The sequence below is a fragment of the Perca flavescens genome, chromosome 21 (genome assembly GCF_004354835.1).
Source record: "Perca flavescens isolate YP-PL-M2 chromosome 21, PFLA_1.0, whole genome shotgun sequence".
NCBI lineage: Eukaryota > Metazoa > Chordata > Actinopteri > Perciformes > Percidae > Perca > Perca flavescens.
In genome coordinates, this window is record NC_041351.1 from 23,069,122 (window position 1) to 23,084,333 (window position 15,212).

Here is a 15,212-nt window from a genome sequence, read left to right on the forward strand (position 1 = left end):
CCCCTTCACTGTCAGTCATTCTCCTGTCCTTCAGTAGTACCTTTGCTCCTCTCCTCCCTTTATCTCCCCCCCCCGTGTCTCCTTGCTGTCTTCTCCTCATTTGTTCTCCATATCTTAGCAAATCTGCAAAATCCTCCCATCTTTTCAAATCCATCTGTCAACACCAAAAGTCTTTGTCTCAGTGTGTACCCTCATGAATCCACCACAAATATGAAAAGTTCCTCATGCAGTTTGGTGTGCCACTCCCAGATACCACGGTTGAGTTGGAACGTGGGTGGAATTTAAAAAAAGTGTGAACATGCCCCGTAAATACGTGTTTCATTTTAAACTGTGGCTTCCACAAGTGACAGCTGCAGCCATGCAGAACAACACTGAACAACACTTACCGCCACATATTTTCTCATATATCTTACAAAGGAGTTTGACAATCTTTCATGTAAAATCAATCAATGTCACAATTGCTCACGGGAGGGAGAAAATTATTCATTTCAACTGCACGAAAAGTGTATGAAAGCTAAGCTGTCCTAAATTTAGCTCCATAATTAAACATTTGATACCCAAACATAATGGTCGCAGTTTTTAAACATGTTTTTCAGAATCTGTCTACGAATATGAAAAAGTTTCTCTTGCAGTTTGGTGTGCCACTCCCAGAGTTTAGTTGAAACCTAGTCTATATAGAGGAAAGGCCAAAAGTTTGGACACACATTTTCATGATTATTTACATTGTAGATTCTCACTGAAGGCATCACGCATCATGAATGAACACGTGGAATTATGTACTTAACAAAAAAGTGTGAAATAACTGAAAACATGTCTTATATTTTAGATTCCTCAAAGTAGCCACCCTTTGCTTTTTTGATAGCGCTGCAAACCCTTGGTGTTCTCTCAATGAGCTTCATGAGGTAGTCACCTGAAATGGTTTTCACTTCACAGGTGTGCTTTGTCAGGGTTAATTACTGGAATTTTTTCCCTTATTAATAAAAAAACAAAGGGTGGCTACTTTGAAAAATCTAAAATGTAAGACATGTTTTCAGTTATTTCACACTTTTTTGTTAAGTACATAATTCCATATTTGTTCATTCATAGTTTTGATGCCTTCAGTGAGAATCTACAATGTAAATACTCATGAAAATAAAAAGGAAATGCATTGAATGAGAAGGTGTGTCCAAACTTTTGGCCTGTACTGTACACGACGTACCACTTCCGGGATTGTTCAGGTGCCGCCGGAAATTTTCTGCCGGATGTCTGTCACCTTCCGCTTCCTTTGTGTTGGCATTTTAAACTCCGGGGTATTTATGAGGACTATGGTTACCTGCTCCAGCTGTCCAATCTGAGTTATCTGTTGCCCGACTAAAACAACTTACAACGTAAAGGTGTTCCACCAAAACGAGTTCCTCCCCGAGGCTATTTTGCAGCGACACCGGGGCTACTTCCGGATCTTAGCGCCGCCCATGACGATTGTGATTGGTTTAAAGAAATGCCAATAAACCAGAGCACATTTTCTCCCATCCAGGAATTTTGTGTGGACTAGCCAGACCCTCCTCCGCAGCGCTGTGGAGGAAGGTCTGGCAAAGCGAGAACGTGGACGGAGTAAAAACAAAAATGAAACACCCTGTAAATATGTGTTTCATTTAAAGCAGCAAGCATTAGCATGCTAAGATTTGCATGTTTGAGTTGATCTAAAGGGGTCTGGCTCCAAAGTCTCTCCAGCTTCCCTCTCTCTCTCTCTCTCTCTCTCTCTCTCTCTCTCTCGCGCTCTCTCTCTCTCTGCTTTCCTCCCCAATTCAATTCAATTCAACTTTATTTATAGTATCAAATCATAACAAGAGTTATCTCGAGACACTTTACAGATAGAGTAGGTCTAGACCACAGTCTATAATTTCCAAAGCCCCAACAATTCCAGTAATTCCCCCAAGAGCAAGCATTAGCAGTGGCTGTTGCGACAGTGGCGAGGAAAAACTCCCTTTTAGGAAGAAACCTCGGCAGACCCAGACTCTTGGTAGGCGGTGTCTGGCGGTGCCGGTTGGGGGTGTGATGAACAGTGGCAATATTCATGGCGGTGTCCTTCCATCTGTCTCCCGTGTTCCTCGGTGGCTGTCAGCCCAGCAGACGAGCTCTGCCGGCACTCAGAGAGAGACTGTCCCGGCCTCTCCAATTACCCAGAAAACCCCTGATCACAAAAAAGGATGCCCGTTATTGATGCCCGACTCGCAGGGTTACGGCTGGGCAGTACAGAGAGAGAGAAAGAGAGACATGTGCGGAAAGCAGAAAAATGGCCGGTATAATGAAGTCAAAGAGTTTTTGCTGTGGCAAGCAAATATTTGTTGTTAAAGGTGCAATATGTAATATTGTGTGTAATACTGGCACCTAGCGGTTAAAATAGTTACTGCACTACCAATTCAAAATACTGGAGAGTTGTCTCCCCCGCCCCCTCCTGCCCAGACTCGAAGTTCACGGGGGTTGCCAGGCTGAGACCGCAGCATTCACAACAATGTAGCTGGACGCTTTTCTCACATAGCCAGACATTACTCCACAGCACAGCGGAGTAGCTAACGGTAGATGCTAGTCTCACATAGCCAGACATTACTCCACAGCACAGCCATTAGCTAACGTTAGATGCTGGCTATATTGACAGTCATAAAAGCCCGTGCTCACGTGGAGCTCTGTAACCAACTAACAGACACACTTTTTCGGCTTAAAATTACAGTGTGAACCGCTAAAAACACAACAACCTCACGGTTCTCTCCACACGCCAGTCAGGCACACTTCCTCGGCTTAGAATTACAATACGAAACGCTAAAAATACCACTACCTTGCCGACGGAACACACTTCATTGGCTTAGAATTACGGCAACAATCGCTAAACACACTGCAAACTCATAGTCCCCTCTTTCCGATTTACAGCCCCCCTCTCGTGGCTTAAAATAACTCACCGTTGTCGGCTCCAGCCGCTGAAGAGGCTACACGCTGTAAACAGCCATGGGCTGCATGCCTGGTCCTCCCGGTAACGTCAACAGTTAGCAGCGTTAGCATGGCGGCGTTAGCCAGGACCAGTCGGGATCAGTTTACTGGCTATGTCTCAATTGTTTTTGCGAGTAACCAACTCGGTTACTCTAGCTATATAATTCAATGTGAGTACACAAATGTTGAAATGACAAAAAATGCCCATCCCTAGTAGCTGTGATAAATTAGCGTGGAGCTAATGCTTACCTGTTCAGGAGAAAATAAGCCAACTCTGCGTCCTTTTGGGCTCTAAGCTGTCTCCATCTTTCAAATACAGTACATCTCCAATATTTACCAGGGGGTTGTTACGTCTCTGGTCACGCAACTGTTAGAAACATGTTGTTTTCTTTTTTTTATGTCATGTAGAATCTATCTCCGTTGATCCTGTTGGTTTGTTTGCTGCTTTCATGGCTGTACTAACGTTACAGCTGTAGCGCGCTGGGTTTACGTTTTTACAGGTATATCTGGCAACCCGGCCTGCCTGTCAAACTGGGCCGTTGATAACAACACACAGATCAAAACATAAACATAAATTCCGTCACGGAATGTAAATTTCAAAAAGAAAAATATTGAAATTAGCATTGTTGTCAGAAAAGATAGAATTTCAGTTTAACATGTTTCCTTAATATCTGATGAGGCATTGGTGTCATTTTTGGATTTATTACAGTACAAATATTACATATTGGACCTTTAAGATGAGATTATTCCTAAAAAAAATAAAAATCATCCCGAAACACGTGTAGGTTTTGAACCTGCAGAAAATTTTAAACAATACAGCAGATTAATTCATTAATAATAATAATAATAATAATAATAATAATAATAATATTTACATGGATAAAGATATTTGCATGCAGAAAAGGCACAAATTGTTCAGAAGAAAAAATTCACCAGACTGCAGGAAATGTAGTGACTGATTATTATTATTAAATTTCCTGGGGAAGGACTATCTGACAACCAGGTTATAATTTGCCCCCCCTTCCCCTAATGTTGAAACAAACGTTTTGTTGCTAGATAGGTGGAGATCTCAACACCCTCCCAATGTTGAACCCAAAGTTACACCCTTGGCAGACAGAGACAGAGAGACATCAGAGATATTACACAATAGCAACAACACATAGATAGATAGATAGATAGATAGATAGATAGATAGATAGATAGATCTAGTAAAGAATAAAGAAAATCAGTGGATGAAAGTAAGAGCAAGTCTGCAACAGCCGAGGGCCAGATTTAGCAGAGGGGGTGTGTGGGCGGCAGGAAGTGTGTGTGTGTGTTGTCATAAACTTGAGGGAACACTGTCCAGAGCTGACAGAATCAGGGATTTACTGTATGAAAAGGTCTCTTCAGTGTGGCGTTAATTCCGAGCAAACTGTAGGTGTACTGCTGACAGTCTCACAGACGCGCTAACAAATCTCCGTACTTCGACGTTTGACTCGGGACTCTCGCGTGTTATCCAAAATGTATTTTTAACCTTTATTCATCCAGGGAAGCTGGCCTGCTTATTTTTATACAGTTTCCCACGTTCACACCCGCAACTGACACAATGCAGTGACTGGCTTCTAGTTACTGATGGAGTGTCTTTGCCCTTTCATAAGCACTTCATTACAGATCGTCACTGTTGGTTTTTGGTATGTACTTTGGTACCATGTAGGACCTCTAGCTTATGCCATAACATTATGCTGGAAGGTAACTACATTGTCGGTTCCATTTGCTGGTGGGGGGTACGCATGGGATTTCCCCCTTTCTGTTTTATATATCCCTGCCTCTGTTGAATTATTTTTAGCCCCAGTGGTGCCAAAATGTATCCCTCCCTCAAAGTATTCACTGCTACTTCACCAATAGACCATATATTATATACCTAAAATAGAAGTATGTTAAACTAAGCAAAGCGCTGTAACGTGAACAGCCTGTAGTGCGATAGAACGATAACATTTTCAATTTCAAAGGGACGTTGTCAACACAGTGGACCAAAATCCCTTTGGACCCAGTTGTATGGACCTACGACTAATCACAGCAACGAATCATGGGACTTAGCGCTGAGCAACCAGCGATCAGGTCAACCCAGTGTACAGTAGATGGCCAATCACAGCAGAGTCATGCCAGCAAATCACAGCACATTAGGGCGGGACTTGGCGCAAAGCAGTGTGTCCGTATCATATCTCTACGAAAATGAATGCACACCAAAATGTATGATATCCTATGAATATGGAGACCGCCGGCTGGTCACATGACGCCGACTGGCTACGAGCTCCATGACGCCGAGCTGCAGTTGCTAGTTGTTTAAGCCGCTACAGACCTCCGTCACAGCTCGGTAGTATCAGCGGCAGTTAGTAGATGTGTTTAGCCGAAAATGGGTGACTATGAGCCGGCTGACTATGAGCCGGGTGCAGAGCGCCGCGAGCTGCCGCTCGTTTCGGCAGAGATTACGGTTCAATTTAGTCCACAAAATATGAGCATTTTGTTGCGACGAAAGTTAAGATTAGGCAAAACAACGACTAGTTCAACGAGTTTTTTTGTGATTGTTGCGGGCAAAAATCTTTGATTATGCAGCACGTTTTCTTAAAAAATGCGATGGAATATGCGAGATATTTATGCAATTTTATGCAATGAAATTGCGGGAACTTGCAAAAACTGCGGTTTATGGATAAGAGAAAAACGTGATTCCCCCAACACCCTGAATTTTGATGATGTTCACGTCACGTAATTACGTCACTTCATAACGTTCCCATGGCAACAGGGGAAAACGGCTGCTCTTCTGTGAAGTAAAGTCAATTATTATGAAATCATGCAAGCCCTGCATATTTTGCGCAGATATCTGGAGGGACTGTGTATTAGAACACGCATTTCCTGGGGGAAAGTCTTTAGTTCACACCGGGAAGTGGCTCCCTGGCTTCTAAGGCCTGTGTTTTAACGCCCACCCATCCACCCGTCCCTACGCGGCCAGCTGCATTCTTATACATCGGCCGTCAATGTGGCGCATAAAGCAAAAAACAAAGTGAAAGCTTACGAATTACAGTGCTCAACTTTTTATAGGTTTTTTAACGAATTGTTCATGAGAACAGGCTGAACAAGATGACAGTGGGACATGAATGACATGCTGTCATCAGCCAGTGTCGTTAGCCAGTAAGAGCTGTGGTATACCATCAGCCACTGGATTTTAGCTCCGTTATTGGTAGCAGTTTGTTAACTTCACTTTCCTAAAAACCTTCCCAGCAGCAGACCACATCCTCCTGACAAACTAATATAGTGGATCACTTCTGTTTGTCAAGAGCCAGACCACATATTGTGTACAAGTAACCCATAGCACTGCTCTTCTCATCTGTTATAATAAATGACCCTGTTTTGACAGTCTGCTTCATTAAGCTGTGTAACTAATACACAACACAGGTAGGCTAAATTCATCAAACTGTGATGTGTAGCAGGCTACTATTTCTACCGTGTATCATTGTAATGTGATTTTTTTATTAAACTGTAAAACATGTTTTATAGCATCCACTGGCAAGTGTATAATTTAATCAAATGAATAAAGACCCTGCATTGTGCTCTTGCGCACACTAAATGTGTTCTATTAAGCCATTCCGAGGCAGTGTGAACGGCTGTGAATTGACATGTTCTTTTGGATTGATTCTTATACATGTACAGTATCTACCAATCTACTCAATGAAATGCCCAGTACTAAGTATCAGCCTTGAAAAATGTGCATCACTGCCACTTGTCAGGCTGTTCTCAAGAAACATTTGTATATATATATATATATATATATATAACTGCCACGGTACTTACTTTACGGTAAGTAAAGCACTATAATGCATTTGTATTCCATGTATTTATTGCTGTTTGCACCACGTTGACTCCTGAGCGCTTTGGACCACATAAGGAGGATGTCGGGGTGGATGGCTTTCAAGCCCAGAAGTGGAATTTGCACCATGACTTTCACTCAGGAAACACGTGTTTAGGTCCCAGGAGTGTTTTAACCCAAACCACGAACCAACCCTTCTCGTTTTGGTGCCTAAACCTTAAAGGTCCTATGGCATGAAAACTTTACTTTATGAGGTTTTTTAACATTAATATGCGTTCCCCCAGCCTGCCTATGGTCCCCCAGTGGGCTAGAAATGGTGATAGGTGTAAACCGAGCTCTGGGTATCCTGCTCTGTCTTTGAGAAAATGAAAGCTCAGATGGGCCGATCTGGAATCTTCTCCTTATGAGGTCATAAGGAGCAAGGTTACCTCCCCTTTCTCTGCTTTGCCCGCCTAGAGAATTTAGCCCACCCATGAGAGAGAGACATCATAGCTTTCAAACAAGCAAAGTGGCAGTTGGTCAAGGCTAGTTATTAGTTACTTTACAAATAAGGAATTTTGCACACAAAACACAAAATGCAATGTTTTATAATAAGTTAAACTGCCTAACAATATACAGGCCTACAAGTACAGCTGAAATGATTAGCCGATTAAACACTTTGATTGAGTACTTCTACTTTTAATACTTTTACATTTTCCTGATGATACTACTTTATATTTACATACATACTTTTACTTAAGTCACTTTTACTTGTAGCAGAGTATTTTTTAAGGTGGTATTCGTACTTTTCCTTAAGTACAGGATCTGAATACTCCTTCCCCCACTGTCTGACAGTAACATACACCTAATCCTCACAATACACATCTTCTGTGAGTGTTTTTGGGGGAACGATTGGCTGTTTGAGCTTGTCCTTGTCTCTTCTCTCAGGTATGCGTATCCTGGTGACCCTGCTGCTGGACACCTTGCCCATGCTGGGTAACGTGCTGCTGCTCTGCTTCTTTGTCTTCTTCATATTTGGCATCGTGGGCGTCCAGCTGTGGAACGGCTTGCTCAGAAACCGCTGCTTCCTGGGCAACTTCTCCATGTGAGTTCCATGTTTACTATGCCAATATATATATGTGTGTGTGTGTGTGTGTGTGTGTGTTTGTGCCAGTGTGTGTAGAGTTTTGTCCGTTTAGATTCCAGTGCTCACCTCTGTTATTCTCACTTTAATGTTAACTGCAGGTGGAAAGTCAAATACTGTACTTGTACTTGAGTAGATAGTAGTAGAGTAGTAGAGTCTTTATTGTCCCATAGGGATAATCATTTCCACACATCTTCCTCTTCTTTCCATAGCACAGCAACACATATAGAACACATAAAACGTGTAACACATATACAAAAACATCACATTAAGACACCCATATAGACATATCAGATGTGCGAACTTTGCAAGGCAACTGAGATGGTGGTTATAGTATTAGAGTTCAGCATTGTGATAGCGGTGAGGACAAAACTGTTTTTGAAATAGGCTTTAGTCCAGTATATCTATCTATATATCAGAGTATATCTAATTCATGCTACGTAATACACTTCAGCTGAGAGGGAAATATTGTACGACATTCGTATAATACAGTGTTTCCTGTAGAATTATTTTCAGCAGCGGGGGTGTTGAACATTGAAAATAAGGAACGTTGAAACGTTGAACCTTACTAAATGATAAAAAATAGATAGCGTAGATTTAACGCAAAGCATAAATTGCGCTTTAGATGACGTTGGCGGTTTATTTTTTTTAGCTGCAGCTTCTTCAGCCGAATCCCTGCTTACGGCCGCTGCCATCTTCTTCTATTGTGACGCATTGGCGCACATTAAACAAATCAACGTATTTTTGTTAGAGCCCGACCGATATTAGGCATTTTCCAGACTATTGGTGTTGTCATTTGTAATGGCCGATAAATGAATATTTAAAAAATTAAATAAAAAAAACGGACGAAACACCCTTCAACCATGTTATGAGTGTTAGCGTTGCATAGTAGAGGGCGCTCTACACCGTCCCTGTTGGCAACACTCTTTGATTTTTTTGTTGTTATTGTGTTTTTGTTCAAAGGACTTTACATTTCATATCTTTATATTTTGATGTTCCTATGTTCTGTTGTGACAATAAAACAAACAAGTTTGTTTTTAAACTGCATTTTCATATCATTTTAGTGAGGACTCATGAATAACTACAAATCACCAATGTTAGGGAAATATGTTTGTTTTGTTACGCGTTTCTGGATTTAAAAAAAATATATATATCGGCCGATATATCGGAATATCGGATTTTTAAATCACTTTATATCATTTATATCAATATCGGCCTTAAAAATCCTTTATCAGTCAGGCTATAATTTTTATAATCAATGACGTTGATTGCGTCCATGAATCGTCCCAGCCCTAACTGGATCATCCTATGAGGGAGAGATGCACACCCCTGCTGGATTGATTATTTTCCTATTAGATCTAAGATGGATGGCCCAGGTGAGATTGCAAACAGGTCTGCAAGGAGGCCAAGGCAAAACATATGGCGTAAACCTTGACCTGGCACACTAAACTGGGTCATGCACGACAGTCAATGAGGTTAGCGATTACAGAGTCTCATCATAATGATGGATGGGAGAGCGACGAGCCCTGGAATAATGAAAAAAGACCCCATGGTGTGTGGAAACATGGGGCACACACGTGACTTATTCAATGTTCCATTACTCTCTACAGGATTTATGAGATCTCGCAGCTGTAATTTAAGTTCATGCGAAATGGCTGGCGATGAGCTGGCATATTTTTTTGTCATCATCGTCCATTGATCTTCTTGTATCTGAGAGGTCCGTCCAAAGTCATAAAGATATCTGTTCTGACTCCTTCTTCGCATCGTTGATGCATATTTCAGTGCTTTAGCAAAGTAACAGCTGCTAACTGGGTTGACAGGGACTCTTTATTATGCGGATCGAGAATATGTGAGAGCACCCGGTAGGAACCACATCCCATGTGTCATTTTGGGGTGCGATAAACCAAATGTGTGTCATACTGAGCTCATCAGACCAAAAAGGTGTTCTTGTAGATCATCAAAAAGTGTGAAACAGCTTTTAAGAATGTGTAAATACCAGCGGTGGAATGTAACAAAATACATGTACTCGAGTACTGTACTTAAATACAAATTGTAGGTACTTTACTTGAGTCTTTTCTTTTCATGCCACTTTCTACTTTTCACTTTTCTACTTCAACTCTACATTTCAGAAAGAACTATTGTACTTTTTACTCCTCTACATTAATCTGACAGCTTTAGTTACTAGTTAATTTACAATTTAAGATTTTTGCACACAAAACACATGTAGTTTATAGTAGGTGTTTTATTATTGTTGTGTTTTATTAAATGTAATTACCCAACAATATGAGGGCTTACAAGTAAAGCTGAAATGATTAGCCGATTAAACACAGAACAGTTTGAATCGTTTCCAGTTTCTAAAATGCGAGGATTTGTGAGATTTGTGAGTACTTAGACTTGTTATACTTTAAAGACATTTTCATGATAATGTACATACTTTTACTTACGTAACGTTTTCACTGCAGGACGTTTTCTTGTAATAGAGTATTTTTACAGTTTGGTATTAGTACATGCGACTCCCAACAAAGATGGGACAGAAGTGAGATGCCTCACTCTGTAGCTAAAACGGAGAGCGCAACACACAGGGTGAAAAGAGGAGCTGCAGCAATGTGCAACAAAAATATAGTCTTTTTGAAAATTAAACCACATAAACCAATTCTGGTACAATCTCTAAATACAATTATGAACCTGAAATTATTACGATCAATTATGAGCGTAAATGAGCACTTTAAGTAAAAGATCTGAATACTTCTTCCACCAAGTCGCTAGCGCTAAACCCACCAGACTCCATTTAAAAAAGGAATACTTTTAGTGTGTATAGAGCAAACATATTTTCACATGTAAATCAGTAAACTGTGTGTTTATTTCAACCAAAACTAGAGTTCTGATGGTTGGAAAAGTGGAAAGAAGACCAAAAACAGCTTTACATATAGAAATCCTTTCCATAATGTCAGACACTTAGATCTGATCACTTAATCTGAGCCTGTAAGTAATAAGCACTTTTGTGAAGGTAAATAAAAGCTGGACAATTTGCCTATTGACATACATTGTAGCTTGTTTCGCCGCTGCCGACTGCAGCGATCTCGCTTAATACTGGACCCATTTCAAAGATTGTTGTTCCCATCAGTCACTTAGACACAAAAACATATAAACAAATAAAAACAGTAGTTACCCTTTAACCCGGGCTCACGGTCACCTTTTTGCAGCTAAACTCAACTACCAACTGAAAGGGCCGACAGCTCGCAGAGCTCTGTACCCGGTGTCAGGTGACCAGCCGACAGTCACCTCATTTCGTGGGATATCATACAAATTGTTGTGCATACGTTACTGGACGATATCATACGAACCCGTTCATGAGAATGCTTTGGTGTTGACAGACAGGCCAGATATCACACAATCACCGGACACACACACACACACACACACACACCTGAAACGCTGAGTGCTCTGTCTGTAGTAGATATGCTAAGAAGTGGTAAAGCAGGCAGGCAAACAAACTTGTGTGCTCGTCTCACACAATGCACACAGGGGGTCTCCCCAGCCATTTAGCCCCAGGTTTGTCAACACAATTACAGCTGGCTACGCTGATTAGTTCCTCCGCTCTGTTGGAAGGACTGTTAATCAGAGAAATCAGCTGCTGCAGGATTTGCATGGATTTAAAACGCACACCAGTTGTATTTTCTGCCCCCTTGTTTCAGCGTCGCATCCATAAAACGTACAAACACAACAACACAATTACTAGGTCTCCATGGCGTCTTTATCGCAGGGGACGTTCAACTACTAACGATGTAATCCTATCTGCGGCGATATTTGACACCGAGAGCTCCAGTTGCCCTCTCGCTTATGTCTATGACTCCCTTATAAAAGGGTCTTTATACAAGGCGGCTGTATTATCAGGAGCTAGAGCAAGCTAGATTTGGACTTGAGCGATGGAGAATCGGATCGGGGAGAGATCAGTGACTCGTCATTTTCATCTGATGAGGAATGATCTGATGACGAGGAGCGCCCAACTACCCGTTTCATCGCAGCGCAGCAGCCCTCAGACGCTGACGGGACATGTGCTTAACAGTTACAATCTAGTGAAAGATGTCCTAGTTAGACGTAACTTGTGTAACATTAGCAGTTTCTAACATTAGCTTACTGCACGTCACTGTATCCACGTTTGGAAACTTTTTGGCTAACGTTCCAATCAAAATATCTGTTCAAATACGAATATAAATGATCTATTAATGTTTTTAGTTAATGTTATGGTGTAAAACTAAAGTGTAACTTCTTACCTTTCTAACGGTATATTGTTTTAAGTGTTTAATTCAGCTTTTACTTTACAAGAGCCGGCTAAAGTATGCTATCACCAGTGAATTAGCTGTGCGCTACCCTTGGCCATAACCGGACACCCCTATCGCCTCGCTGTAAACAATGGCCGCTGCTGGTATTTTGGGGGTGTTAAGTCCCATCAATGCTATCAAAACTACTGGATTGCACTTCCAGCCTTCACAATAAAATGACATACCTTCAACAACTCTGGTTAATTTCCAGTACAGTAAAAACGTTTTAGAGGGGAAAGATCGTTGCCCGAGACTTGCCCGAGCGTTCTTTCTACTTTCCCTCCTCAAAGTCACTTTCATATACTAATTAGACATTTAAATGTCCATGTGCATATATTAAAATTCATACGTAGATTGTTGGATGGGTATAAATCAATTCTGCTAACATTTTTGTTGATGATCAGAAACGTAAAGTACTGCAAAAAGACCGGAAAGTGCGTCAGGTCGGAAGTGTCCGAATATGGCCAATAGCAGCAAGTGGTGTCCAAACGTGGATACAGTGAACCTAGCTAAACTAGTTATAAATATTTTGGTCTTTAGTGTTAAGTGCTCAACCATTACGGGACGGAAGTGTCTACAAATGGGTTCACACACTGAGAGAACGCACTCACAGCCGTGTTTGTGTGTTTTAAATCTGTAATGAAAGAGCCTAAAAGCTCATAACTGTCTTTTAAATAGTAACTTTGTCAAGTCATACTTATTACAAAAAAAATTACAAAATGGACAACTTAACTGCTTCAAGAAATGCCCTATTTGCGAGTACTGACCGTGTTGCAGCATTGGGTAAAGCTGGGTAAATTAGTTACTTTTTAGCGTGCTTTATGAGAAAAAATAAAAATCCCCCCCTCACAATTTTTACCTGCCCCCTTCACCAGGGTCATTCTACCCTGGTGGGCCTGATTTAAAACCTGTAGACTTTAGGGCTTCAAGGTTCCATCCATCCAACCATCTTCGTCCGCTTATCCAGTGTTGGGTCGCGGGGGGAGCAGCTCCAGCAGGGGACCCCAAACTTCCCTTTCTCAAGCAACATTAACCAGCTCTGACTGGGGAATCCCGAGGCGTTCCCAGGCCAGGTTGGAGATATAATCCCTCCACCTAGTACTGGGTCTTCCCCGAGGCCTCCTCCCAGCTGGACGTGCCTGGAACACCTCCCTACGGAGGCGCCCAGGGGGCATCCTTACCAGATGCCCGAACCACCTAAACTGGCTCCTTTCGACGCGAAGGAGCAGCGGCTCTACTCCGAGCTCCTCACGGATGACTGAGCTTCTCAACCTATCTCTACCCTCCTGAGGAAACCCATTTCGGCCGCTTGTACCCTGGATCTCGTTTTTTCGGTCATGACCCAGCCTTCATGACCATAGAACGAAAACTGACCGGTAATTGAAATTGAATGTAATACCGCACCAGCTGCGCCGATTCTCCGACCAATCTCCCGCTCCATTGCCCCCTCACTCGCGAACAAAACCCCAAGGTACTTGAACTCCTTCACTTGGGGTAAGGACTCATTCCCTACCTGGAGTAGGCACTCCATCGGTTTCCTGCTGAGAACCATGACCTCAGATTTAGAGGTGCTGATCCTCATCCCAACCACTTCACTCTCGGCTGCGAACCGATCTAGTGAGTGCTGAAGGTCGCAGGCCGATGTTGCCATCAGGACCACATCATCTGCAAAGAGCAGCGATGAGATCCCCAGCCCACCGAACCGCAACCCCTCCCCACCCCGACTATGCCTCGATATCCTGTCCATAAATGTTACAAACAGGATTGGTGATAAAGCGCAGCCCTGGCGGAGGCCAACCCTCACCTGAAACAAGTCCGACTTACTGCCGAGAACCCGGACACAGCTCTCACTTTGCTCGTACAGAGATTGGATGGCCCTGAGAAGAGACCCCCTCACCCCATACTCCCGCAGCACCTCCCACAGTATCTCCCGGGGGACCCGGTCATATGCCTTTTCCAGATCCACAAAACACATGTAGACCGGTTGGGCATACTCCCAGGCTCCCTCCAGGATCCTTGCGAGAGTGAAGAGCTGGTCCATTGTTCCACGACCAGGACGGAATCTGCATTGTTCCTCTTCAATCTGAGCTTCGACTATCGGCCGAACCCTCCTTTCCAGCACCTTGGAGTAGACTTTACCAGGGAGGCTGAGAAGTGTGATACCCCTGTAATTGGCACACACCCTCTGGTCCCCCTTTTTAAAAAGGGGAACTACCACCCCGGTCTGCCACTCCTTTGGCACCGTCCCAGACTTCCACGCAATGTTGAAGACCTGTCAACCAGGACAGCCCCTCCACACCCAGAGCCTTGAGCATTTCTGGACGGATCTCATCAATCCCCGGGGCTCTGCCACTGTGGAGCCACCTGACCACATCAATCAGCCTGGGAAATTGACAATGATCCCCCATCATCCTCCAGCTCTGCCTCTAACATAGAGGTATTAGTCGGATTCAGGAGTTCCTCAAAGTGCTCCTTCCACCGCCCTATTACCTCCTCAGTTGAGGTCAACAGTGTCCCATCCTTACTGTACACAGCTTGGATGGTTCCCCGCTTCCCCCTCCTGAGGTGGCGAACAGTTTTCCAGAAGCACCTTGGTGACGACCGAAAGTCTTTCTCCATGTCTTCTCCAAACTTCTCCCACACCCGCTGCTTTGCCTCTTTCACGGCAGAGGCTGCAGCCTTTCGGTACCCTGCAACCGCCTCCGGAGTCCTCTGGGATAACATATCCTGGAAAGACTCCTTCTTCAGTTGGACGGCTTCCCTGACCACCGGTGTCCACCACGGTGTTCGTGGGTTACCGCCCCTTGAGGCCCCTAAGACCTCCTCGCCGCAGCTTCAGCAATGGAAACTTTGAACATTGTCCACTCGGGTTAAATGCCCCCAGCCTCCACAGGGATGCACGAAAAGCTCCGCCGGAGGTGTGAGTTGGAAGTCTGTCGGACAGCGGTCTCCTCCAGACGTTCCC

General features: G+C 43.2%; 1 protein-coding gene across 1 annotated transcript in view; it reads left to right on the forward strand.

The window, feature by feature from the left end:
* The window catches only part of cacna1g (calcium channel, voltage-dependent, T type, alpha 1G subunit), a 370,250-nt gene that overhangs the window by 178,851 nt on the left and 176,187 nt on the right, over positions 1 to 15,212 (forward strand). The window contains exon 5 of the mRNA XM_028567497.1: positions 7,730 to 7,886. Coding sequence (XP_028423298.1) covers positions 7,730 to 7,886 — 157 coding nt within the window. The remainder of the gene's footprint in view (positions 1 to 7,729; positions 7,887 to 15,212) is intronic.